General features: G+C 37.7%; 1 protein-coding gene across 1 annotated transcript; it reads left to right on the top strand.

Moving 5' to 3' along the window:
• The first annotated feature begins 785 nt into the window (after positions 1-785).
• Positions 786-25683, top strand: arhgap6 (Rho GTPase activating protein 6). The gene is made up of 13 exons (XM_087804127.1): positions 786-1005; positions 11960-12119; positions 13026-13097; positions 15987-16249; positions 17958-18153; positions 19294-19349; positions 19420-19570; positions 19643-19791; positions 22871-23050; positions 23327-23424; positions 23495-23736; positions 24648-24722; positions 24791-25683. The coding sequence occupies exons 1-13, from the start codon at positions 865-867 to the stop codon at positions 25288-25290; spliced, it is 2283 nt and encodes a 760-aa protein (XP_087660253.1). The 5' UTR covers positions 786-864; the 3' UTR covers positions 25291-25683.
• Positions 25684-26214: the final 531 nt, after the last annotated feature.

Raw genomic sequence — 26214 nt, 5'->3', positions numbered from 1 at the left:
CAATAATGATCATTTATCATTATTATTTTGTTTTTTGTTTTTCTTCATTTAAACTGTTACTTCACATAAAAATAGTTAAAAGGGTAGATAATTTTAAAAAAGGCTGACTGACATATTTATAATATTGAATATATTACTATCCAAGATGCAGTAAGTCCCTCATCATGACCATGTTTTTTTTTTAAAAGTTCTCTCCCGTCTGAAATCTTGGCAAAAGAGAGGTTACGAGAGCGGAGTCATGTATGTAGTTATATTGGTCTTCACGCCTCTTCCAGCCAGCTTTGAACACACCCGCTTTGTTTATACAATGAGTCCTTTGGAGGTGGAGACTTTCAGGATCGATGACACCAGGTGACAAACCTGGATACTTAGCAGTGTTGGTGAAGTCAATGGTGAACAAGATTACATATCCATAAAAACAGTGTTTGTAATGTAAATATTTCAACGAAAAGAGAGTTTTGTACAAACAGACACATACTGATGAGTACAATAGAGTCAAGGATCTATTTAAGACACACTTAAGTCAAGACATTAGTTGCCCTGTCAGAAAGTGAAAATATAACTAAATAAAAGACTAATGCACTCACTTGTATACATAAAAATATACACAATAAATGGATATAAAATAAGTAATGAATAATAATTTAGGGTTCATTCACCGTTCCTGCGCACTCTGGACTCTAGAATCCCTGTCATTCCTCAGCAGTCGCGGTGACGTCACTGGTCCTGAGTCAGTGTAGGAGGCGGACTCGAGGGGTTCCCGCTGACAGAACCAGGGACGCGCGTCTGCCGCCGTGAAAAACGGATCGTCTTCCTCGATGGTTCTCGAGTGATGACACTTGTGGTCCCCTCTGAAAAACCAAGATGACCGCGCAGGGATTGTTAAGCAGCGTCTTTTCGTGTTCTCTGAGCCCCAAGACCATCTCCAAGAGGAGGCTGAGGCAGACCCGGAGTCTGGACCCGGAGATGATGAGGCGCCGGGAGGCGGACGAGACCTCGTACAAGGTAAGAAAAGTCCGCAGGTGAATCTTCACTTGTTGTTTGACGATAAATGGGTTAATAATGCAGGAATATAAGTTTCAAAAGAGCCAAACTTTCATCCTTTACTTTGCTTTAAGTGTTAAATTGAGCGGTATTTTAAACGTGTGCTAGCTTATAGCATGTAGCTAAAGCTAACGAGCTAATATTCTCATTTACTCTTTATGTATATATTCCTAATTTATTAAATTCTGTAACCAGTTTAAATGTCTGTCAGGGATAAAGATTTCCTGAGCTCCTGTCCAGGGTGTCCCCCGCCCTACACCTTCTGTATATTTATGAATGGTTGTCACCAAAGTGTATCAAGACATAGAAATTGAATTAACCAATAAAAAAAATCAATATGACATATTTTAAGTTGAGTAAGTAAGTAAGTAATTTTTATTTGTATAGCGCTTTTCCAGACCAGGGTCACAAAGCGCTTAAACAATCTAAACAATATTCAATAAAGTATATACTTTAAAGGGCAAGATAAAACTGATAACACAACAGGAGTTCCATAATCTTCACTCGGAATCACAATAACAAAAGTAAACAAGAAAAGTACATCACAAAAAAAAACACAGTCAGTGGAAGGGACTTTTGGGAAGTGCCAAAAAAAGAGCTGAGCCGGAAGGTTTTAGTTGTATGTGTCGATTTATTCTTGCATGTAGGCATAAGCTGTGGGGTGTGAGGGAACGTTCTTAAGGGACTCTTCTTTAGGGACTTGTTGTGAGTCACTGCCATCTGCCAGAGACTCAAAGTAGGTCCACTGCTCCTTTCTATCAAGGAAAGTCAGTCATCACAGACTGTCTCTTGGATGCGTTCCTAGTGAGGTGTTGGGAATTGGGAGGAGGCCCTGGGAAAAACCCAGGACACGCTCCAATAACCCTCTCCGCCGTCTTGCTCTTGCTGCTGCCCCTGCGACCCAAGGGTGATGAAAATGACCACCGGAGGGCATCCCGGTCTGGCGATACATCTTTCTCCCATCAGACGCCCGTCTGCTATCAGCGCTGGCCTTGATATTTCTTTAATTTGCTCAAATGACTTGGAATGATTGTTTTTCTTGCATCAACCTTTGACTCACCAGCGGGGCTGCAGCGTCACCAGATCGCTCGTAATTCGTCTCGTCAGCGGGAGACTCGACTTGTGCCAACTTGCTGACAATGTTGAAACAGTTCTCACTGAAACACCTTGTCACGCTGGATGCCGCTCTCACTCTTTCGTTGAAACAGGTGGAAGATTTTGCTCAAGTTCAGCTATAGTAAATATAAAAAGAGCTATATTCTTGATATCATCTAACTGTGTGTAGATGTTTGTTTCATGAAAAAACAGTTAGATTTGTTTATGAGATGAAACACCCAGCATTGGAATGACATGTGACACATTCCCCTCTGTACTTTCTTCGCTTAAGTTACACATTACTCAACGTGATGATGTCACGTTTTCAAATATTCGATTGTGAAAGTGGTGCTGAAACTTATGTTATTTCTCACCGCAAAGTATCATCCCTGTGGAATGTGTACGATAAACCCTTCGTTGCACCAAATTCAAATACAAACAGTAAAAGAAAAATAGCAATAATACCCAGATAGTGCTCTGTGTTGATCCTATATGGAGTTTGTGTTTTAAACATTTACATTACAGGCTGCTTTCTTAAATAAACTACAAGAGTCTTGACTAAGGGTACACAGGTCATCTTTTTGAGAGTCCTATCAGGCCAATACTGATTTTTGTAGATTTCTTTCCAAGCAACTAAAATACACTCACTTTTAAACATGTTTTTTATTAATCAAACACACCTAATAGTTAACAACAATATGACTGACAGCGCTGTATAAAAAGGGTTAAAATGAAATAAATAAAATAAGTTAAAAAAACAAGTAGTGCAAATAACTAACATTATAAATGAACAATTATTAATATTAAATTACATTTAAACCTACAATGTAAACTTTCTGCCCTCTCACCCTTGGCCTACTGTCCAACGCCAAAGTGAAATAATTGCTGGTATAAGATATGATGATGACTATGATTTCATTTTACTACCAATACTACTACTACTACTACAACTACTATTTTGAGGGTACTGGTGGTTGGATCAGATAAACTTCTGCTTCTTCCGCTTTTCCCTTTCGGGACATTCATGTAATATGTGAACTACGATGAAGTATGATGTGGATGATTTAAACTGATATGCCCGAAATAAACAATATTCATTCATTCATTAATTAATTAATTAATTTATTTATTTATTCATATATTCATTCATTCGACACAGAAAACTGTTGCTCGTCCAAAACATAAACTCCATTATTTTAGAGTGGTTGTTTTGTTTTTCTTTTTTGAAAAGAAGTTTAGCATGTTTTTTTCTCAGCTTTAGCTCGGTTAGCATCTTGTTGGCACCTGAATTCGGTGTGGGGCGTTGAGGCCATTTGTCTTGTAAAGATAGTGGTGTCAAGGATTTTAGGTGTTTTACCTCTTTGGTTGACTTTGACTTTGAAATTGAAACCATAAAAAATCAATCCTACAGAAATTAAATGAACTTTTTTAAATTTGTTATGAGAGGCCTTGGAAGAAATACCTAACAGGATAGTAGCAGGACCTGACCCGGTGGATGGGTACCACTGCCATAGAATATAAATCAAAAAAGGGTAGGAAGAATCTACACATCGTACACATCCACTTCATCAAGCTGTTGTCTCTGCCTGTGTCGTGAGTTTATAATTATGCCAACAGTGTTTGGATAGTTCTGTAATAACAAATACCTTAGATCGTGTTTATTTAAACAGACATCCAGAGTTGTGCGCACAAAAACAGAGCCGCAGAGATATCAAGACGTTTATTTCATTGTTTTGGTGTGAGCACTTGGATAGTAGTTTGCACGAGACCCAAACATGCGCGGCTCTGTTGCCATGACGAGACAACAATGTGCTGCTGCTGCCTGACATATATGGGACGAGCCTATGATTGATGCCAACTGAAATATTGTGAGAAAAATTACGTTGTTCTGGTTGTTTATATACACTGCATATTCCTTCTGCCATAATATACACTACTGTAATCCTTGAGAAATGTCTCTCTCCCAAAATGAGTCAAAAAACCTTGACTGACTTTCAAACTTCTGTTCCCACTACCAGCGTTCCACTCCAATCATGTTAATCTGACGTTTTTAATCTTGTGCTTGGTCTTGAAGTGCTCACATGACCAATGCTGTCTCCTCACATCGACAGTGAGTATGCGCTGTGTACACACATCTCAGTCTCTGTTAGTAATTGAAGTCACATATTTCTGTGGGCGCAGATGTCCAAAAAGTAGGGGTTCATTTAGGGACAGCGGTTACTCAGAGGCGGTTCTGAGACGCGTTTCGTAAGACTGCAGGAACTTTAATGAAGTCAGTTTAAGTGAGTTTAACCTTTCGTCCCCGGCAAAGTCAAACTGGCCACAGGTGTTGTTGTTTAGGCTGCTCTACTTTCGGGAAGTACAGAGCTGTGGTGCAGATCCTTGCAGAGATGGACAGCAGATGGATCTGGTTTACGGGAGGAAAAAAGTTAACTCCTAAATCTCGGAATAAAGCAACATGACCTGATCCTGAGCGACAACCCCTCCAGCGCATACTTCTTCCCTCTGCAGACTATAAAATTCACTTTTTGTCAGAGTGGAAAAACACTGTGGCTTATCCAGATTGAGTCAACTTTTCAGGCTAATGTGTAGCCGCCCCCGTTCATACAGAGCAGGTTACGACATTCTTCACTCAAACCTGTGACCAACTACATTTCTAGTGGCGCCACGTCATCACATCGGCAGCTTTGTCAATACATATACATTAAAAACAATATTCATGAAGTTGACTTTTTTTTAAATACAATAAAATGATGAGTATTATTATTATTATTGTTGTTGTTGCTGCTATTATTATTATTGTTATGATTATGATTGATTATGATTATTATAATCATCATCATCATCATCATCATCATCATCATCATCATCATCATCATCATCATCATCATCATCATCAAGAGAGGACAGGAGGAAGACAGTGAGGATGGAATAGTTGTTGGAAAAAAAGCTTTTTGGAAATATGTCAAATTAATTGGTTATACTTATTTCCTTCTTTGTGTACACATTTCTTTTGGTATATATCCCCACAGCAATATTTTGGCATTCCAAAGAGGAGCGGTAGTTTTGCTTTGAGTCTCTCCCATTCGATTGAGCTCCTGATCTTATCTGCTTAGCTGCTCTGCTTTGGAAGCAACAGAAAAGTGCTTAAACCAAAAAAATAGCAAAGCATTTTCCATCAGGGATTGCCACAGCAGGTCAGCCTCCTTAACCTATTCAACCTCCCCAATGACCCCATTCCTCTTATTGACCTTCTTTACCATATCCATGACCTCAGTGCTTATCTCAGTCTTCTTTTGCACAGTGTCAGCACTTTCCAGAAAATGCACATGACAATTTGTAAGAGTCTTGTTGCGTTGTGTCATCTTTTGTGTTTGTTTTTATTCATGTTGCCTCAAACTATTTTGTGTTGCAACTCACTATGAAAATGTTCCAAAAGTAACAAGGACTTCCAAACTTGATTGGATTAGGCACACATTATTTCAAATGTTCCACACACACTTCATAACTGTCACACAGAATGACAAACAGTAGGTGAAAAACACTCTAATCTCACTGTTAAGTCCCATTTGTCTGATCTTGTTCAGATTATCTTTGTCGGAAAAGAAGCTCTATTTGACGTGTTCTACTTTCGAATAGTTCCTCCATGAGGTTTTTCTCAGAAGCGCTCTGCTTCAGAGCTTAGCCTGAGGCCAAGTGTAAAATGATTTTCTTATTAAACCCTTTGCTTTTAAGCTGGTAAATCTTATATGAAATTCATCTCTTCTGGTTTCTTTTCGGAAGCTGGTCAACTGCGGGAAATTGAAAAAAAAAAAAAGTTTTTTTTTCCAGGTCAAATGAGGACATGGAGTAGTGAGTCAAAGAACTCTATCATATGGTTTAATAATAAAAGATCATTATGAGGCTTAATACAAAAAAAGAAGCAATTTACTGATTGTTTAACCACTTTTAATATATGTTTTTTTAATTGTTAAACTCAGTTTAAAGCAAATATCTTTATCAACACAAAAACAGCTACATTTACATTAAAAAAAGTTTTTTCAGGATTTAATAAATAGTGATAAATGTATTTTGTACTCAATTTCAATGTATTTACATCCCAAAATGTGTAGTAAAATACTTATATACAGTATACTACATACTACTATACTATACTACTATATCCACAATATCCAACAAAAAAATAACAAGTATACAAAAACTTAATAATAATTAATAGAAGTTAGTAATCGCAGATCAATTGGCTCTCTCTGAGCTAAGGATTGTGTGTAGTGACTCTTACGTCACTCGAGAAAGTTGGAATCAGCCTGATTCTGAAATAAAGCTTATTTCTTGGGTACTGATGTGAACACGTCGACCAGAATATCTGGATTGAAATAGTTGGCATGGCCGAGCTTTTCTTTCCGGTCCACTCAGCAGCTGTGACGTCACCGGCGCTCAGCCTCTGAACTCCTGTGACCGCTGCAGGGCTGGTGTCGGACATCATCTGTAGACGTCCGTGTGGACTCATGGAGAGCCTGGTCAGAGGACAGATGCAGTCGAGTGAGTTAGTTTATAGGTTGTTAAGTTTAAGGGGGGGCTACCGAGCGTATGACATGACGGACCCTCCACTGCAGCCTGTCAGCGTCAGTGCTGTGAGTAACTGCTGTTTCCATCCTTTCTCTTTACATTTCTTTAACTAGTATTGTTAACAATAATGTTATAACAAGACAAGTTGATTTTAGGAATAAGCGATTGTCATGTCTTCTGGACTTTTAAATACCATCAAAACAATGGTTTATTAATAGTGATGATAACCATCTTGATAAATAAACAAGGATACATGGATATATAGCCAGTCATTTCCTAAAATACCATGTTATATTTTGTTAAATTCAATAAAAACCTCATTATAACTAACAGTAATCTTTAAAATATTGACCCTCACATCCCTTCCTGGATAAATCCATGTGTGCACTGGCTGTAGTTCAAGTGTGTTGGGTGTAATCTCGCGTGTCGATCTCACTTTATTGTTTAAAACAACCTTGCAGGCTTCCTTTGTATTGTGTTGCAGCTGGATGAAACAGTCGAGTTTTCACAAGCAAACAACAGTTTTTGTGTGCGCTAATAGCTCTTATTATAGACACACCAAAATAGATTTTTATTTCATATATAAGTTTGTCTTTACTGTTTGACCTTGTCGTGTCTGTCAACCAAGAAGGTAAAAAAAAATGATGATTAGAATCCAATGACATGGGATTTTGTGACAAAATTAGGTTACTTCTAATCTAATAGACTTTAAATTCACTCTGTGTCAGAATTTAATAAATTGCCACACGTCGATTATCATCAATTGCAGCAAATTTAGATCCGCAAAGACGCTATAGGCATTCTTTATCCTCTCAAAAAAACTAAACAAATTAATAATGCCTTTTTCTGCTTTTAGCACAAATAGGAATAGATTAAAGCTGCAGACTGATTAATACATACAACCAAATATTTTGTTTTTGGATTTTCTATTTCATTTGAATCAGTCTTATTTATATCCCTCGGTCATGTTTGTTTTTTGACTCCCTGGCAACGATTGACCAAACATTCTAAAAAAGTCTCAAGATCTGTTAGCTTAATTTGACAATTTAAATGTTATCTTATTTAAATCACCTTCAACTGCTGTTTTGATGACTGTTGTAACAAATTGTCTAGGCTCCTCTGTGACCTAGACTGGGTTAATTGGTCTAAATTAAACTGACCGATTTAACAAACACCCGTCAAGAATTAACGTGTTGTTTCCATGGTCAAAATATTAAACCGTTTTAACCCTTTTTCAAAGTTGTACACATAGAGTACAGCTGAATTACAGGTATTACTTACATGTTTTAAAAGTCTAAAAATATTAATTATCATTCCCTCAATGGCTTTATTATTGTTGAAACTAGGGGTGCACCAATTAGATCCTGGCAGTGGCCTGGTCAAGTCTCTCAAAGTTATATCCGGTATCGCTGAAAAAAGTCCAGTCCGTGGATCCGATCTAAGCTTTTTAATAACTATATTTGCACTGAAGTCCCGCACTGGCGCCTGTGAATCAGCAGTTCACAGCTTTGGATGTGTGCTGATGGTAGCTTGACACTTGCAGGGTTGTTTGCTGTGTGTTCCAAATAGTCACTTAGTTTATAATGTGTTGTTACACCAACTGCACAGATCGTTTAGACACTTTGTAACTCTATATGTAGTCATTTTTGCTCTGTATTCAAAGCATGACCAGTGTTAGCTCAAAGTAGGGAAAGAAAGTGAATATTTTAACCTCCACCGATAATGAAAGCCCAGATATCTGTATCGGGACCATAAAAGTCGTATGGGTGCATTGCTAGTTGAAAGAATGCTTACAGACTAAAATAACAAAAATTACAAACCATCATGCCTTCTGCCTTAACAATATATTGACATATAATTAATCCAGAGTTGACCTCTTTGTCAACAACTTCTGTTTCTCATTAGTTCTCGAGTTTCTAACTGTTAATTGTAAAAAAAAACAACACAAAAACATATTCTGATCTAAGGTGTCACCTTTTGTAGATGTTATTTTTGTATTGAGTTGACTGATAGAGTTTCAGTTTCTAGTTTTCTCAGTGTTGATATTTATTGGTGCCACTGAAAAGGTCGTTCAGTCCACAATCCAACGTGGAGTCGTAAAACATAAAACATGTTGAAACAAAGCTCAACTATAAGTCTTGTAAAACGAAAAGGAAGCTGATTGATGTTGTCTTTTTGTGGTCGTGACACACTTATGGTTGTGAAACAGCTTTGGTGTGACGTATGCTATTTACAGTTGTAGACTTTCCCAGAATGTTCGTCATTGGTGGTAGTTGTGCTTGTGTCTGAATTATTTGGGGATAGACAGAATGAATTGTACCAGATATACCAGTTTATATCTCTCTAGCATGACCTTGATTAACCCCGGGGTTTAAAGACACTTAATTTTTTTTTGCTTTTTACCTCATTTAAGGAGGTTACATGATTATAAGTCAATCAAGTAAAACAAAGAATTTATATTTGGAAGGATCGTTGAAATGCAAGTTACATTTTCAGGTACTACTTGAGTGAACAGATTCTGAATCAACAAAAAGAGGCAACTACTACGCTTTTTATGCTTTTCGAATTCATTTAATGCAAATTCTGAAAATAAAACAATCAATATTGCCACATTATTCAGTGAATAATATGTCTTTTCAACAAAATTATGGTCTGAAATAGTTTTTTTAGATTTTTAACAAAATATAAATAAAAAATGTAATTATATACTCTCTTGATCGGATCAATACTTTGCCCATTCCTCAAACTAAAAATGTCTCTTATTATGACCAAATATGTGAATTATAAAAAATATATACGCAACACTGAACTATAGGCAGACCAGCAGAGAGCTGATGATGCAGTGAACATCTTATAATATAAGATGTTGGACCTCACATCCAATAAAGTATCTGGAGTTCCAACAAATGTCTGACCTTGTCTACTGACTACAGTGACATTTCAATGTACTTGCAGACAGTGCCATCCACAATATTATGGGCTGTGATGCAAAGAAAAATACACACTGCACAAACTCAAAACCCATGACATTTGAAGCACATATTTTGTTAATAGTGTCAAATTTCTAATTTTGTAAATAATTTGTATATTCTTAAGATCGTTTTTATTTTATTTTGTATTATCTCTTTTATTATTTCTTTTTCCTTGCACTTTATTTTTTTCAACTGCGCTGTTGTGAAAGTGTGTTTCCCCTCTGGGGATGAATAAAGCTTTTCTATTCTATTCTATATAAAAAAAAAACTGGACTTAATGTGGTCTTGTAAAAGTGTCGCCCCTTTTTTATAATTCAATGTGAACTTCTGTCCGTCTAGACAGACAATTATATAAACTCTTTGGCCGATAAAAGATAGGTGAGTCAGTTTGCTTGGGCACATGTTGTTCCATTTTTGTTACATTACACTTATTTTGTATTTTCCTTCAAGCCTGGTGTTAGAATAGTGTAACCGCGAGTATTTCCGTTGGCCTAGTTAGCAAAAATTGTCTGTTGTTTTGTCAGTTTCTGGTTTTATCTTCCTGGTAACTTTAGAAAATCTCTACGTACTTTGTATTGTAAACACTTTCTACATGGGTTGTCCAGACAAAATCAAATAGTGGGTAGAAAGTTTTACTTTGCAACGATTCAAAAGTAAATCACAGAAATTATGATAAATCATAATAATGTTAAATGTTACACATTGTTGCCTCAAGTTGTGTTGCATTATTATATCACGGTACATTCAGAACCACCACCACTGGCCTTTAAAGAACCCAGCCTAAAACCATGTAAATAATACAAATCAACTTGTGTTCTTCTGCCATGTGTTGTCAAACTTCTAACGGTGCCATCTCTGTTGTCCTACGGTTGCCAGGAGCGTCAGCGTGTTTGTAAATCCATCTCACTGTACCAGGCTACTGTAATGTGGGCCTAATTCTGGTCTAATAGGAGCAAGCCACTTTAGTCTAAGCTTCATCCAGATAATGAGTTACTAAGCCTCTTTTGTACGTGGCTGCTACGATTATCTTGCCTCGGCTGGATCAAAGACTAGTAATCTCCACGGAGATACTGGAAAGGTTGAGGATTTCATATGAGATTATTTGACCCATAATGAGCGCTGATCCACCGCATTTGTCTTTTACCATGTTTAATAATGCATCAGTCCAAATCAGAGGCCTTTAAATGGCTATTTAAGACGAATTACTCTCAAATCACAAGAGTTTTCATGAAATTATGAGCTCGGCTATGCATTTTTTATGACACTGAGGCCTCAATCGTACTAAAATGTTTTGAGTGCGTTGAAATTTAATGACTCCTAATGAAGGACCTCATTCTACTTCCTGTGATTCATCCATTATTTAAGCCAATTTAGAGACTACCAGACATCATTGTGACATGAAATTAGGCTTTTATATTTTCAGACCAAGTGTAGGAGACCAAGACGGTTCGTTTGATTTGATGTTCTTTCAGACGTATTATTCAGAAAAGTATATTCCAATTAAATTCTCTCATAAAAGGATGAAACTCATGATTATATGGTGATTATGACGCATCGCTTTTCTGAAAATACTTCAATCAGTTTCCTCATGTTGTCTGTCTCATAAAAGCCAAAGTGGGTTCCCGCTTACATCTACTTGACCCTCATTTAGCGATTCATTATAGAAAGAGAACAGAGTTTAAGTCTAAAACATTACCACAGTGAAGAAAGAGCTGAGCCAAAAGGTTTACCTTCTTACTTTTGAGAGACTTACTTTATAAAATAAATTCATTCACAACATTTTCTACAATGTAATTACTTTTGGCTGGTTTCGTCCCCACAAACAAGAGAGGAGAGACCTACGTCATCTTTAATGTGTGTTTATTATTTAATAATGATTTATTGCGACAAAGAGCACAAGAATATAATGCAATAGATAGTTATCCATCTCTTGTTTTACAGTATTTGTCATTGACTTGTATGGCTTCTTATGCACTTTGTTCTCAAAAATGTTGCTCCCTTTGACGGTCGGGAAATGACAGAATGTGAATGTTTTATTGGAAATCAAATTATTATTATAAGTAATGATAAGCTCCTTGGCAGAGGAATGCACACAGTCAGTGCTTCTTTAGTTTAGATCTTATCACTACTTCTATTGTACAGCAGGATTGAGGTTTCATGACAAATCACCTGTCAAGCCACAAGATTTATTCAAACGTCCCTTTTACCTGCCCACTGAACCAGTAACCGTCACCTCAGTGTGACAGCAATGATTCATGTGAGAACATTTCTGTGTTTAGGGTGGTTTCACCTGGAAAAGCATGTCAGGACGTACGGTCGGCCTCAAGCCGGTGTCCCTGCAGAGCCTCTCCGAGCTGGAGCGGGTTCGCCTCCAGGACGTGTCTTTCCGCCGACTGCTCCGGGATCGAGATCTGCGCTGCCACATCAGCATCCCCAAATGTAAGAAGACACACACCATTAATCACGGCGAAGTCACTCCGTCGCAAACGCTTGTCAAGCCTCCTCTGTGCTCTCTTTGTGTGGTTTGGAGCGCTCAGGGTTGTCTTTGCTTGTCGTGGTCCACATGCAAAGTTGACACATCCTTTTCATTCCCTGCATCCCCTTGCAGGATGAATAATGCTCCTGACAGTGCAGAGTCGACAGAGCGTTTACTGTATTTTGATTTACATAATCATCCTTCTGCTCAGTGCAAACATGATCCGTCCAGCACAGAGCAGCAGACTCACAAACACATCAGTACAGAGCAATACTGAGCCCAGAAACATCTTTTCACTACGGTAGTCTGAACCATGTAGTCCTGAAGTCAATTTATACGAGGATTATGTCTACTAATTATGTCTGATAATTGGATTCTATAAATGTGTGCTAATCTAGATTAGACCTCTTTAGGTATTAAAGCCTTTACACAGACATGTTTTGCTGTTTAAGAAGTGTTTGCATTATTATTATTATTAATAATTATGTTATGGTTATAAGTGACCAACACAGTTATTCCTCATATCTTTGGCTGTTTTTCATCAAAGCACAAAAATGTTGTAATAATTTCAAAAACATTTTAATTAAAAAAGATATATACTTCTGTCTAAATGTACACATTTGTTGCTCCTAATGTTCAATACAATTCTATTATCTGCCCCTCGGCATGATTTAAAATGTGTAACACCTCGTTGTTCCTTAGACTTTTTTGTAGTTTCTTTAGTTTCTCTGCTTAGAGTATTACAGTACATGTTGTTCAGCAGAAGCTCAATTGAAATCATCTTACAGAACCAAGGACTATATTGTGGCTAACAGTGAAATAATCACCACCATCATAATAAAATATAATATACATGTGTCTCTTTTCAGGTGGGCACAAGAATAAGAAGTCACTCAGGCGGAAGCTGGATTCATTATCGAAAGAAAAAAGTAAAGACAAAGGTAAGGTGGCATTGAATAAATGAGTGTCTTTAAAACTTGTGTAATCTCTGGGTCAAGGTGACCCGGAGGCCCGAAAACAATCCTGACTTCCATAAATAAGGTTAAACCTAGAACCTTTCTACAGTGAAGAAAGAGCTGAGCCAAAAGGCTCAACGTCTTACTTTGGAGAGAAACTAGAGAGAGATAATGAGAGACTCATCTAGTAAAATTCATTTATAATTGTAATATATAATATAATAAACAATAATTTCTCATTTAGTTACATTATATAACACACTGTCTACGTAAGACTTAAGGCCTGCATTTGAGTTTGAAATTAAAGCCCCACTTAAGGTGTTTCCTGATTCCTTCTGAAGGAGGCGTCCTAGGTGGGGTGTTACTGGGAACATCTTGAACATGTTTTAAACTGATCTGAAACGCCTTTGAAAAAGGGAAGTCCAAGCCTCTTGAGTTTCTGACCCCAGACTTGAATTGCCACCTTCTTGTGTAGGAGAAATAAACTCTACTGGCTCACAATCTTGCCCGGTTTCAGAGCTCCAACTGCAACAATCCAACAGGAAAAGGTTGTCATGGAAAATAACACAAACAATCCTTACGGCGGCTCATTCATTAGATGGTGTTTTCAGTACGGCCTCTCTTTCCTCTACTCTCCCTTTGTGTTTACAGAGGCACTTCAGAAAGTATGTGCTGGGAGTGTGTGCAGCTAAACACGTCCCTGGTATCTTCACTTGTTTATTGAACACAGCAGTTTAAAAGTTCAAGATGAAGCTCAAGGGCTTGTGAATTGATATTTAATCTTCACTTAGAGTTGAAGAGGAAAATATTTTAACCTTTTTTTTTTTAACTTGGACATTTTTGTATTGTACTTTAAAAAAAACAAAAGCTGAACGATCTGAGGTATCTTGAAAAAGTTTGTTAAGAGTTTTAAATTTTATTTTTAGTTTAGAAAAATCCTAGCTAGAATTGACTGATGCTGGTGGAGTCAACTGAATCCTCTCGTCCACAGTCATCGCCGGGATCTTGAGGGATTTCATTGTTCTTTTAGCAGTGAGGGCGTGATAGCTGCTGCCACCTAGCGGCAGGAAGTTGAATTGCAACACAAAGAAATGCCAACAATATTTGTATGTTAATTGTAATTTTTTTTTTAAGTTTTGTTTTTTTGGATATCAATACAGTGCTGTTGAATAAGGAGCCCCTGAAGTGACAGTGTGCACTAGAAACTACAGTATGGAGCGAGCATTGGATACTATTTATTGCACACTTTATGCTATGTAATGCTCACAATCACCTGTAGTTGTTGTTTAGTATTTTTTATAGTACAGTAAAAAGGGTGGATATCATATCTGAGCTGTTAAAGTTAAGTTAGTAATTACTTGCCTTTTGTAAAGTGTGCAGATTTGGGAAGAGGAAACAATCATTTTAATTAAATAAAATATGAAAAAAAGAAACCTGTGTTTACCAGGTGCAATGTTAATGTCAATACTTCATTTAATAAGTAGAGCCCTCTTCAACTCTCTTTTCTTGACAATTTTTGATTTCCCTCGTATCAGCGGCATCCGTGAAACGCAAGTGGTTCGTCTCGCTTCTAGTCCTCTCTAGTCTTGTTCCATTAATGTTCATGTGTGAATGGTTGTCAAAAGAACTACTGAATTTCCCCTCGCGGGACTAATAAGGGATTCTAAAAAAAATAAAAAAAATAAATAAAAAATAAATTCCCATGGCTGCATTTCTCCCGACACATCCCACACAACATTTTGTCTTCAAAGTGCTGGAACTGCAAGATGGTCTCCATATTTTGGAAAATAACGTGCTGACTCATCATCTTTCATGACGATTATGATGTTGATGTCACCTGATTATAACAAACACAATTTAATTACAAAAAAAATAAAACAGTTAACTCTTTTTCATTATACTGAATATAATTTACCTTGTCAATCTTTAGTTAAGTAGTAATTGTATTCATTATGTATTGTGACTAAATGTCATTTGTTGCCATGTTGGCACATGCAAACCTCTGCACTAGTCTACTAATTACTATCTAGTTCATAAAGACAATGTAGTGAGCACTAGGAGTGTCAACGTTAGCAATCTTTTCTACAAGAGTAACTGAAGCCTCTCACTGTTGTGTAACTGCTGACAAAAACAGAGATTTATAATAAAGTTTTTAAAATTTTTCTTTTGCAGTTGCGCTATATCACCGCTAGAGGCGTTCGTCTTAATTCACTATTCAGACTTAAAACCTTTCAGTCCTACCAGCAGTTAGACAGAAAAATATGACCTGAAGACGATTTTATATTGTACACAGCGCTCAAAACCCTTTAAAACGTTGGTAAACTAGTGCTATATAAATACAAATTACTTACTTACTTACTTAAACTACGCACCTCTTCATATTACACCTTGTATTAGTAAAATATACACTTGTATTTACTTACTTACTTACTTTATATTAATAATGTTGTTCAACTTGTCGTATGTTTAAACAATCATCTATACAATCTTGTGGTTTGACACTTTCAAATTATATGTTATCCGTGAATGTTTACAACGTTTAAACGTTGACATCAATAGTGAGTACAAGATAATATAAATATAATTTTTTTTCAAGTTACTTTAGCAGCGCCGTAGTTGAATATCGATACAATATCATGAAAAAATATTGCAATGTTTAAGTGGATCCATTTTTATTCATACCTCACTAATTTTTAGTGTGGCTAAGCAATTTGCAGTAACGGCATTCCAATACACATTTTTAATGTAACCATTATCTTATAGAAATTCACTCCCTGCACAATTTAGAGCACCTGTAATGCTCATAGAAGAAATTAGGTCAAACATTTGATCCACGTTGACATTTCGTTCTCGTGTCGTCCTCCCCGCTCACAGACACGCTGCCGCAGGCGTTCAGCATTCCGCTGTCGCAGGTCATCGCCAACGACCACACGCACAAGCAGCGCCAGGACCCGCCTCGAGAGGAGCACAGCGACCCCACCGAGCTGATGCTGTCCTTCCTCCACCTCACCTCCAACTTCAAGAGGCCCAACAGAGACTTCTCCAGCAGCAACTCTTCGCTGAGCTCCACCTCGGAAACTCAGAACGAGTCCCCGCAACCCAGCGTTCCAGACGTGGCCCCCCGGAGTCACAGGAGGGTAAGTCCCACCCTTTATTAGGGTCATTCTGAACTCATGTTTTCTCTTTATTTTAACTAAAAGATGACACATTGTATTTCTTAATTAACGTACAAGATGAAGTTTTAATCAGACGTTAATCTGGACACTTGTGGCTCAGTTAAAAACACGTTCAAATGTTCGGATGTCATTAGTGTCTTTCTACATTTTTCACAGACGTCATAAGGATTTATTTTTCCACTCCGTGTCAGCAGAGAATTGGCCAGATGCTCCGTGCAATTTTGATAATTCGGGTTAACACCTCCTCAATTTGGCAAACGTGACCTTCCAAGGTGCCAAATTAATGCAACATCTGGACGAGCAAAAGTCAGCTCGTATCTCTTTATCAGGGTTAATTACTGGTTCAACAAGAAGCGTTGACATGCATGTCAATATTTAGAAGCATCTGTATGGCCACAAGGTCTCTGGTTCAAATCCATCACATACCTGCGCCCTGGGTTTCCTTCAGGCAATCTGATTTTGTTGCACAGAAAACAGTCGGCCCAACAATCCAGCCACTACCATTTATGGAGGGAAAAAGAGAGAAGCAGAAAAACACATTTCATAAAACTGATAAGATAAGATTTTTCCTCTCACAGTTGGGAAACTTGGGTTGTATTAAGAAAAACTGTACAAATATATATATATATATCATAACAAAACAATAATATTAAAAATAAAAAAAAAGTAAAATAATAGTAATGATAGGCTGATGAAACTTCATGAAGGAGTGTCATGTTGTTTAGAAGTCAGTAGGTGGCGCCATCAGTTTAAAAATGATGTGATGTTTCATTAGAACAGTTACTGAAAACAAAGGAAAAGAGTGCAGATACTGCCATCTAGTGGCCTCTGAAAATCATGGCACTGCTTGATGAAGCTTCATCAGACCATCACTATATAATAATTAACAAAAATAATAACAAAACAGTAAATCAAAAAATGCACATAATAAAGCCATAATCAACGATAATAATTATAAAGAAAAGAAATATTACTAATAAAATAAAACTAAAAAATGGAAAATGAGAACAATAATTAATAAAATAATGATAGATAAATAAACAAAATGGTAGTTAGTTAGTTAATTAATATCATTTAAAAGTCAACACTAATAAAAAACGTATTTTTTTAATTAAATATTGTGACAGCAGGGGCTGTTTAGCGTCAGAAGATGATAACATTTTATACAATACAATCATTTTTTAATGTTTTTATTTTTTTACTCTTGAACGTGAACCTGGTCTATGTTAGAGTCCTTTCCTCAGGGCCACCATAATTTAATTTAAATAGAAATTCACATGTCTATTTAATCATGCAAACACATCCAACAGAAATGACTTTTGTCAATAGTTACACATTATCTAATCATCCCCGTGAGCGCCTCAAAACTTGTTGATTAAGTGTGACAAACAAAGACTCGAAATTACATTAACCTTCGCGATATTTCACATGATTTACCGCTTCATTATTCATATTGCAAATTATTTGCTGCGTTGTTATTTTAGAAAATAATTAGAAGTCAATTGATATACACAACACGGTGATTTCTAGCGGCACTTTAAAGAAATGTTTTTGTGAGTTAAATGATTCTCTGCTCTCAGCCTGTGCATGCTTGATAACCCCCGATGCAGCCGATCCACATGAAACTCTTTCAAATATTGGTCCTCTTGATGTGCCGGCTGCCCTGCAGGGAGGTGTGTCGGTGGATTGCATCACCGACCTCGACGATAACCAGTCGCAGCTCCTAGAGGCCCTCCAGCTGTCGCTGCCGGTGGAGACGGCTGGCAACAGGAAGGAGAGGCACGACAAAAAGCTCAGCCTCAACCCCATTTATAGACAAGTTCCCCGCGTGGTGGACCTCTGCTGCCAGCACCTGGAACAACACGGTACACAAGTTTAATGTCACACGTTTATCGGACACTCGTGATCCCACGGTAATCCATCTAAGGCCATTTAGGAGCACAAACAGCCGCCCTAATCTCCGTAGCATCACGTAAATACTGTATGTAGGTTGTTCATCTTAATTTGATTACATTTGATGAGGAACGGTCAAATCCAGATATAAACTAAAACTGAAAATGTGGAGCTTCTTGTGTGGAGTCAGCAGGAAAAGGCATTAACAACTGAATGCTACTGAAATAAGTCCAAAGTAGATTAAAAAATAAGAAAAAAGTTAAATATTATGTCTTTGTTTTTATAGAAATAATTGAGTCAAAAACTGTAACTTTGAAGAAGTTGAATTTCCTCTTCAGCGGTTAAATTGCTCAAAAATAATCGAATTAAGTCTGTTGGAAGAAGGAAGTTCTTGAGAATATGTTTTAAAAACACAGATTCTTCCGTTATGACTGAACAGGGATGAAGGACCAAGAGAGAGTTAAGAAATCAGTGCTAATGTAACGAAAATCTTCATGTTTCACTATCATACATGTTATACATTTGTGGAATAAAAGGATGAAAAGAACGGGTGCCAAAATAAACGTAGCTGGAGTTGAGTAAAGAGTAAAGTGCAAGAGGGCGCTGTACGTGGGCGTCAAGTGTGTACCAAACATCTTTATCATCATCTTCGATCGTCTGAAAATATATGGACACTTAGCTATTGAGCTAACTTGACTGGCTTTGGTAATTTTCTAAAGTTAGACTATTCAGACCCTTGGGCTTGTTTAAAAAGGTGTGTTCAGGTGACCTAGGTATGAATGTCTTGTTCTTCTTTCTTATAATATTACAGGATTGTCACTGCAAGTCCTCAAACTACACTCATCTTGCTCTACTCACAACCTGTAATTCCTCCTTGAACCTCATTGGTTGTCTTCCTTTTCACTGTCTCTCTTCTCCAAGTGTCCAAACATCTGTTCTTCCTGATTGTGTTTCTAAACCTCTCCATGTGTTGCTCTCTTTTACCTATTTATGATCTTGTACAAAACGATTTATCCACACTGAACAAACTAAAATGTTAAATCTTTGGTGAACAATAAACAACAAAATGCTTCTCCAACACTTAAATGATTGAATTTTTCCTTTCATCGCAGCTTTACAAACTGTTGGAATCTTCCGTGTCGGCAGTTCAAAGAAGCGAGTACGGAGGGTAAGAAGACTCTTTCAAAAACACAAAACAACATGTGTTAAGCTGCAGTAACTCGAACATGGTCTTTCAGCTCCGCGAGGAGTTTGATCAGGGATGGGAAGTCGGCCTCGACGAAGACCACAGCGTTCACGACGTCGCGGCGCTCCTGAAGGAGTTCCTAAGAGATATGCCAGACCCGCTCCTGACGCGGGAACTCTACACGGCGTTCATCAATACCACATGTGAGTCCAAAACAAATAAATTGCGGAGGCTTGAAGATTCGACGTGTCATTTGTCATTTTTTTTTCTGGCAGTGCTGGATGTCTCGGAGCAAGAGACGGCGATCCAGCTGCTGATTTTCCTGCTTCCTCCGTGTAACTGCGACACACTGCAGCGTCTCCTCTGTTTGTTGTCGTCAGTGGCTGCACACGCTGAAGACCTTCAGGACAAGACTGGACTCGAGGTGAGTCCACTTCCATCAAATGCTTTTTTTTAAGGTCTGGAGGTGCACCTCGAAATGTAGACGTAGTATTCAAATGCAACAAGCCCATTTAGACAAGATATTATTTCAATAAATAATAATCATCAATACAGCATCAATAAATGCTTTCTGTTAAAAAAATAACATGGAAAAAAATGAAATAGAAAAAAAATGTGATTTATTATTCTATAACAGTGGTCCCCAAACTACAGATATGCCCTACGTCTTAGACAATAGACATTCTTTTTATATATAGTGTGAGAAAATATGGGACGACCCATTTTTTAAGAGGCTATATTTTAAAAAGTTTGATCTTTAACCTTATTGTCTATGAATCTGTAATTTTAAAGATGTAAGATAGCTGCTAAGTACGCTAATAATGCTAACAGCTATGCTAACGCGAGCAAAACAATACATTCAATCTTTACTCTTAGCTTGCGATGAATTTGTGATTGTTATTTACGTCAAATTATTTTATTATTGTTTGTTATTTTATTATTTATTTTATTGTTTATTTCAATCTCATCTTGTTCTTTACATCTGTATACAATGTATTGCAGTTTTAAACATTTCCACTCTTAAACATTTTTGTTTTGTATCCAACACATACAATCTTAAACATATTGTAAAAATGTTTCAATTTTGTTGCAAAGTTTATTATTCAATAGTTAATACAATCTATATATCACATACTTATTCATTCTTTTTTTAAAATTTATTTTTAAAAACTACATTTTGCAACTTTAAAGATGCATATCTAGTTAACATGAACTGTATGGGAAATTAAATAATATTCAAATCAACAAAGTATTTTTGCCTCGTGTTATTCTTTTTTAAATTTCATATTAAAATCAAATTATATCTTCCCTTTGATAGATAAGCCTGAACATTTCCAGTAAATAATGCGCTCCCTAAGTAAATGTAATGTCCCACACCATGATTCATGTGTTCACCATTTCTTGTAAAAAACAGCCAAAATCCGAATCTGCACATTTCCTGACTAATCAGCCTCACGTCTTCTTCCCGCTGTGTTTCATTTAATAACGTTAGTGCAGCACTCTGGTGCGAGCCGTGTGGATGACTAATGCTTCTGTCGGAGGGCAGCGTGATTAATCAACTTCCACTTCGTCCTCCACCATCCAATTAATTTACATCTCTCTGTCATCCAGGAACGATTTAATAATTCTCCCGCTTTGTTTCGCCATCTTTGCAATGAATTAAATGGCGGCTGCAGAAGAGTGGTTTTAAAAAGTCTCGGCCCGGGGTGACCTTTAGCGCAACGCTCGGCTCCTTAAGTGACTTTTGTGTTGTAATGATCGCTCTTTGTGTTAATGGCTTGTAATGATCATAATGGGGATAAGTTGGATCCCCGAGGTAAAACTGCGGTTCGCTCTTGTCCTCATCAGCTGAGCACAACTTGCTAAGGATGAGGAAGTCTGCGGGGTCTCGTTACACAAACAAAAGCAGAGCCGAGCTCATTAGCAGCTCCGGCTTTGTGGATGTTCAACAACCGAAGCGTGATGCTGCAGAATCACCATCTTTGCTCGCACAAATAAGTCTTTGTTACATTCAGCCTGATTCGGAATCTATCAAAACTGTTCATGTGCCCCACCCCTCAGACCCTGAAGAGCTGGGATAGCTTACAACCTATTAACATTTGAGAAAATAAATAAATCCTCTCATATGTGTTCTATTTTTCAATTGATTCAGCTCTATTAGAAAGTTGTTCCTTGTGTAAAAAATGACTTAAAGAAAACTGAATTAAAAAAAGGAATAATATAATTTATTTATTATCTATTTGTTTAGTTTTCATTTGTTTGTATGTTGTTCTTATTTATTAATTTAACTCAAAAAAATGATCGGTCTCTTCTGTGAAAATGATTTTATATAATTTATTTTTACTCTTTTAGTTGTTTCCTTTGATCACTTTTTTTGCCCCTGTTTGAACTGTTTTCAGAGTCCACTAGATGGCGGTCTCTGCACTGTTTTCCATTGTTTTTTAACAACTGTTGATTGAATGAAACATCACATCATTTTTAAACTGATGGCGCCACCTACTGACCCCTTAACAACATGACACTGCATCATGAAGCTTCATCAGACCATCACTTCTCATCTACTATCATGATAATGTTTTATAAACTTCACCTACGTCGGAAATCTCTGCAAACAAGAGGCTACTAGAGCGGAGTCCATTTTGACGTTATAATGGCTTCACTCCTCCAGACAGCTGTATTCACGCTTTATTTATACAACAGGTCCCTTGGAGGTGGAAACTTCCGCGGATGATGATGTGTGGTGGCGAACCTTGATGTTTGACCAATCACAGCAGAGTGGGTGTGGTTATAGTAAACCATGTTTCATCAGAAAAACTAAGCCTTTTTAGTGGGCGGGGCTTAAGGTAATTTTCTAATGTAAATATTTAAATTCAAGGAGAGTTTTGTACAAACAAACAGATACTGATGAGTACAATAGAGGTTCAAGATCTATTGAAGACTCTTTAAGTTAAGTTGAATCTTTAATACATAGGCAAGAGCCATTGCCTGAAATAGAAACAATCATTAAATCTCACACATAACCAGACTTACATCATTATTGTAGGAGAGAGACATCCACGAAAAGCGCTATATAAATATATATTACTTACTTACATATATTAGGGGAAAACGTGAAAACTCTTTAGTTTTTCTATAGATTAAAACTTGATTACCATAACCACACCCACTTTGCTGTGATTGGTCAATCGTTCGTTACTGCGCGTCATCAATCTTGGAGTCTCCACCTCTAAGGAACTTGTTTAAACAAAGTGGATGTGTGAAGACATTATTACATCTTAATGTCCCTGCTCTCGTAACCTTTCGTTTGCTGCAATTTCAGACGGAGGAGAACAAGTATTTTAAAACTTGTCATGATGAGAGACTTACATTTACAACATGTGAGTGAGTCAGGAGAGCTGGGATTATATTTTAAGTTTCCCTTCAATTCACTTTATGCTTCAATTTGTGACAGGAATGCGTGATATTTGATAGAAAATGTGTTTCTAAAATAAATGCATTTCCAGGTTCAAGGCAACAAAATGACATCAGTCAACTTGGCCACAATCTTCGGACCCAACCTGTTACACAAGCAGAAGAACTCGGACCGAGAGTTTGCCGTCCAGAGCTACGCCCGGGCGGAGGAGAGCTCTGCCGTGATCAGCGTGGTCCAGAAGATGATCGACTCCTATCAGTCCATATTTATGGTGCGTACAGAACTCTTCGAAAATACTTTATTTTTGCCAAAAGATCTCGAGAGATTCGGTTTTTAAATTTCAATCAGCATTAGCAGTTTAAATAAAAACCTCCCCGTTGGTGTGTGAAACTGCAATCCTGAATTTATTGCTTCATTACCTTCGCTGGAAATGAGTGAGGAGGATGTTAATTCGATCACCTCGAGTGTCATTTGCTGAAGTTTATTTGCTGCCTGTGAGTTCATCAAACTGTTTTGATTAACCAAACTTTGTAATTTGTTGTCGCAGGTTTCCGCCGACCTGCAGAACGAGGTGCTGATGAGTTTACTGGAGACGGATCCGGACGTCGTCGACTACTTGCTGCGGAGAAAAGACTCTCGAAGCTTGTGAGTCGACGTTCACTCCTTTCGATGAGAAAACTCTTGTTGTGTCTAACATTTTCACTTCTTTGTGCAGAGATTTAGATCCTTTATCTCCGGATAAGCTGCCGCTCATGGAGCGCTGCGCCTCTCACGACTCTGAGAAACTGTCGAGTGGAGAAGTGTCTCCGTACGACAACAACTCCCCGGTTCTTACCGACGGGCTGCTCAGCAAATACTCCAAGAACTGCCGTCCGGCTACGAACTCACACGGCAAGATGGACAGAATGACCAGAGGGAAGCATGTCAGCTCCTCCACCAGTCTTTCTGAGGATAAAGGTACGGTTGATTTTTAATCGCTGTCAGAGGCCGAGGTGAAGAAGAGAGTGCAGGCAGGGTGGAAACGAGTGTTTTGCAAAGGCAGATGTGAAGTTGAAGCTTCAGCTTTTGTAGTAAAATTAAAAAATTGATCATGTTAATTTGCAGCTGAATAACTATTTCGGTCCCTTTTTTACATAAATTGTTTCACTTATTTATAGATGTTTATTTGCTTTAATCTCTCTTTTTTCTTCTCGATTCTTTCTATAACGGATATATTTAAATATTAAATTAAACAACTCTTCCTTTATTGTACTATTGCACTCCCTTTCAAATATATTTATTTTTTATTTTTTATTATACGTGTCTAAGAAATCCCCACTAAAACAACTCAGATTATATAAAATACACAGAAAATACTATTTCTAGCTTATAAAATTAAATAAAAAAGGAGTGTACCAGAAGGCACGATGATAATTAAAAATAATAATAATTATAAATGATCAAAAAATTAACAAAGAAGTATGAGATGACTAAATAAATGATAGTTGAACTGTAAAAAAGGTTAAATAAGAATGAGATGCTTGGCAGGGGTCTGCATGTTTTATGCATGCCAATAGAATAGCTACTTTCTTGGGTTGAATGAATAGCAAAACTAATTTAAAAAAAATCTTGCTTTTAATTAATCTACTTTTACATGTATAGCAGTACACCAGGAGTGTGTAGCTCTTATCTGGTTGCATTAGATAAATATTCGGTGTGTTTTCGTGGAGGATGAAAAGAGGGCGTGAAGCGTGATTTTTGTCCAAAACAAATCTTGGCAGCGTAGTTTAGCATCTGTTGTTTAACGTGTCGCAGGACTTGCCAGCTTCCTCCTGTTTACTCACACATTCTGCTCCTCGGAGACTGAACAGGTTTTTTGTTTCTCTCAGAGGACTCGGACAACCTATTCTGGGATGCGTGGCAGCAAATGTTCAGCAAAGAGGACGGAAGGCAAAACACCACCGGTAATTGAATCGTGTCGCTTTGAAAAATCCAGCCTCCGAGGGCGTCTCACTAATCAACAATCCTGCAGGCTCCCTCGGAGACACGTCGGAGTGCGAGTCGTACGGATCATCCGACGGGCTCAGCAGTCACCAAGGTAACAGCAAGCCGTCCGTCCTCTCCGCCGCCGCCTCATTGGACGTCGCCGAGCGTCGGCCACGCCTCCCGGTCGCCCGCAGCAACAGCGGTCCTCTGGACCAGAGCGGGCAGCCGGAGTCGTCGCCGCTCCCTGAGCTCATCGTCGGCCAATCGGAAGCCGTCAGCTCGGACAGTTTGGAGGAGAGGACGGGACGCCCCGGAGGTCACTTCCTGAAAGCCCGGAGACGCCGCCTGCCCCCCCACTTCTACACCAGACCTCTGAAGGAGACTCATATTTCCACGTCCTCGCCGTCGCTCTGCCCCGCGGCCTCAGAGTGGTCCCAGCAGTTCAGCGAGCACCAGACCAGGCACACGGACACGCCTGAGAAGTGGCACATATGGAAGATCCTGTCCAAGGACAGCACAGACACGCTGTCGGAAACTTTAGTGTGACCGGCTCGTGACTCTGAGGAACTCCTTAAAACTCTTCAAAAGACTCAATATTTCAAAGTTAAATGACTCTAAATGTTGTTTTTCTGTAAATGTGTGAAAACATTTATTCACTTTTATATGTTGTTATGCTTCTTTATCGATTACATTTGTAATGTATTGACGCTCAAAATCTAAATTTCAACTCGGCCTCAGTAAATCCTTTCAAGATCAGAATCAATCCTGATTTCTTTTCATCACATTCTTATGAACTCTGAAACACAAGAGACTTATTGACGGTTCCTTTGCAGTACAAATATATTTTTATTTTTATACTTCAGAGATTTTCTATGTTTAGCTTCAAAGTGTTGATTGTCGTTTGTGAAGTTATCTATTCAATAAAAACAGCTTTTTTAAGTCTTGACTCCTTTTTCTGCTCTCAAACATTTATTTTGTTGGGAAATAAAATATTTTTAACCTGATGTTTTATCATAAATGTTATATGACTGAAAATGTTTCAGGAAATCTTGATATTGAAAGAGAGAATAAGTGAATAGATTTAAGTGTGACATAAGTTGTATTGTTAATTTAACATTGTTTTTGTGGTTGCTACGTTAGACTTCGAATTTTTTCTGTACATGTCTTGAATTAAGTAAGTTTTATTTGTTTCGCTATAAGCTGAGTGTTCTTTCTTGGCGGAGGTATTTGCTAACTCAGTGCTGTTCTGCCTTTAATTTAATATCCGGCCCATTTTCCCGTTTCATTTTATGATATAATTTTGATGGGAGTGGATGAGGACAAACACAAAGGATGAGGACAAACACAAAGGATGAGGACAAACACAAAGGAGGAGGACAAACACAAAGGATGAGGACAAACACAAAGATAATAAGGATAAGTTGAGCCTCCATAAAAGGAAATATTAATTTATTTTGACCTTCAAAATTA

Source organism: Callionymus lyra, chromosome 12 (genome assembly GCF_982586985.1).
Source record: "Callionymus lyra chromosome 12, fCalLyr1.hap1.1, whole genome shotgun sequence".
NCBI classification, from domain to species: Eukaryota; Metazoa; Chordata; class Actinopteri; order Syngnathiformes; family Callionymidae; genus Callionymus; species Callionymus lyra.
Note: the sequence above shows the minus strand (reverse complement) of the source record. Positions and strands in the feature narration are given on the sequence as shown.

Excerpts from the sequence above, each read along its gene's own strand:
- arhgap6 (XM_087804127.1), top strand. The coding sequence starts at position 865 with ATGACCGCGCAGGGATTGTTAAGCAGCGTCTTTTCGTGTTCTCTGAGC. Across the intron at positions 19,350-19,419 it reads CAAAGAAGCGAGTACGGAGG|CTCCGCGAGGAGTTTGATCA; the intron begins GTAAGAAGACTC and ends ATGGTCTTTCAG. Across the intron at positions 19,792-22,870 it reads AGGACAAGACTGGACTCGAG|GTTCAAGGCAACAAAATGAC; the intron begins GTGAGTCCACTT and ends ATGCATTTCCAG.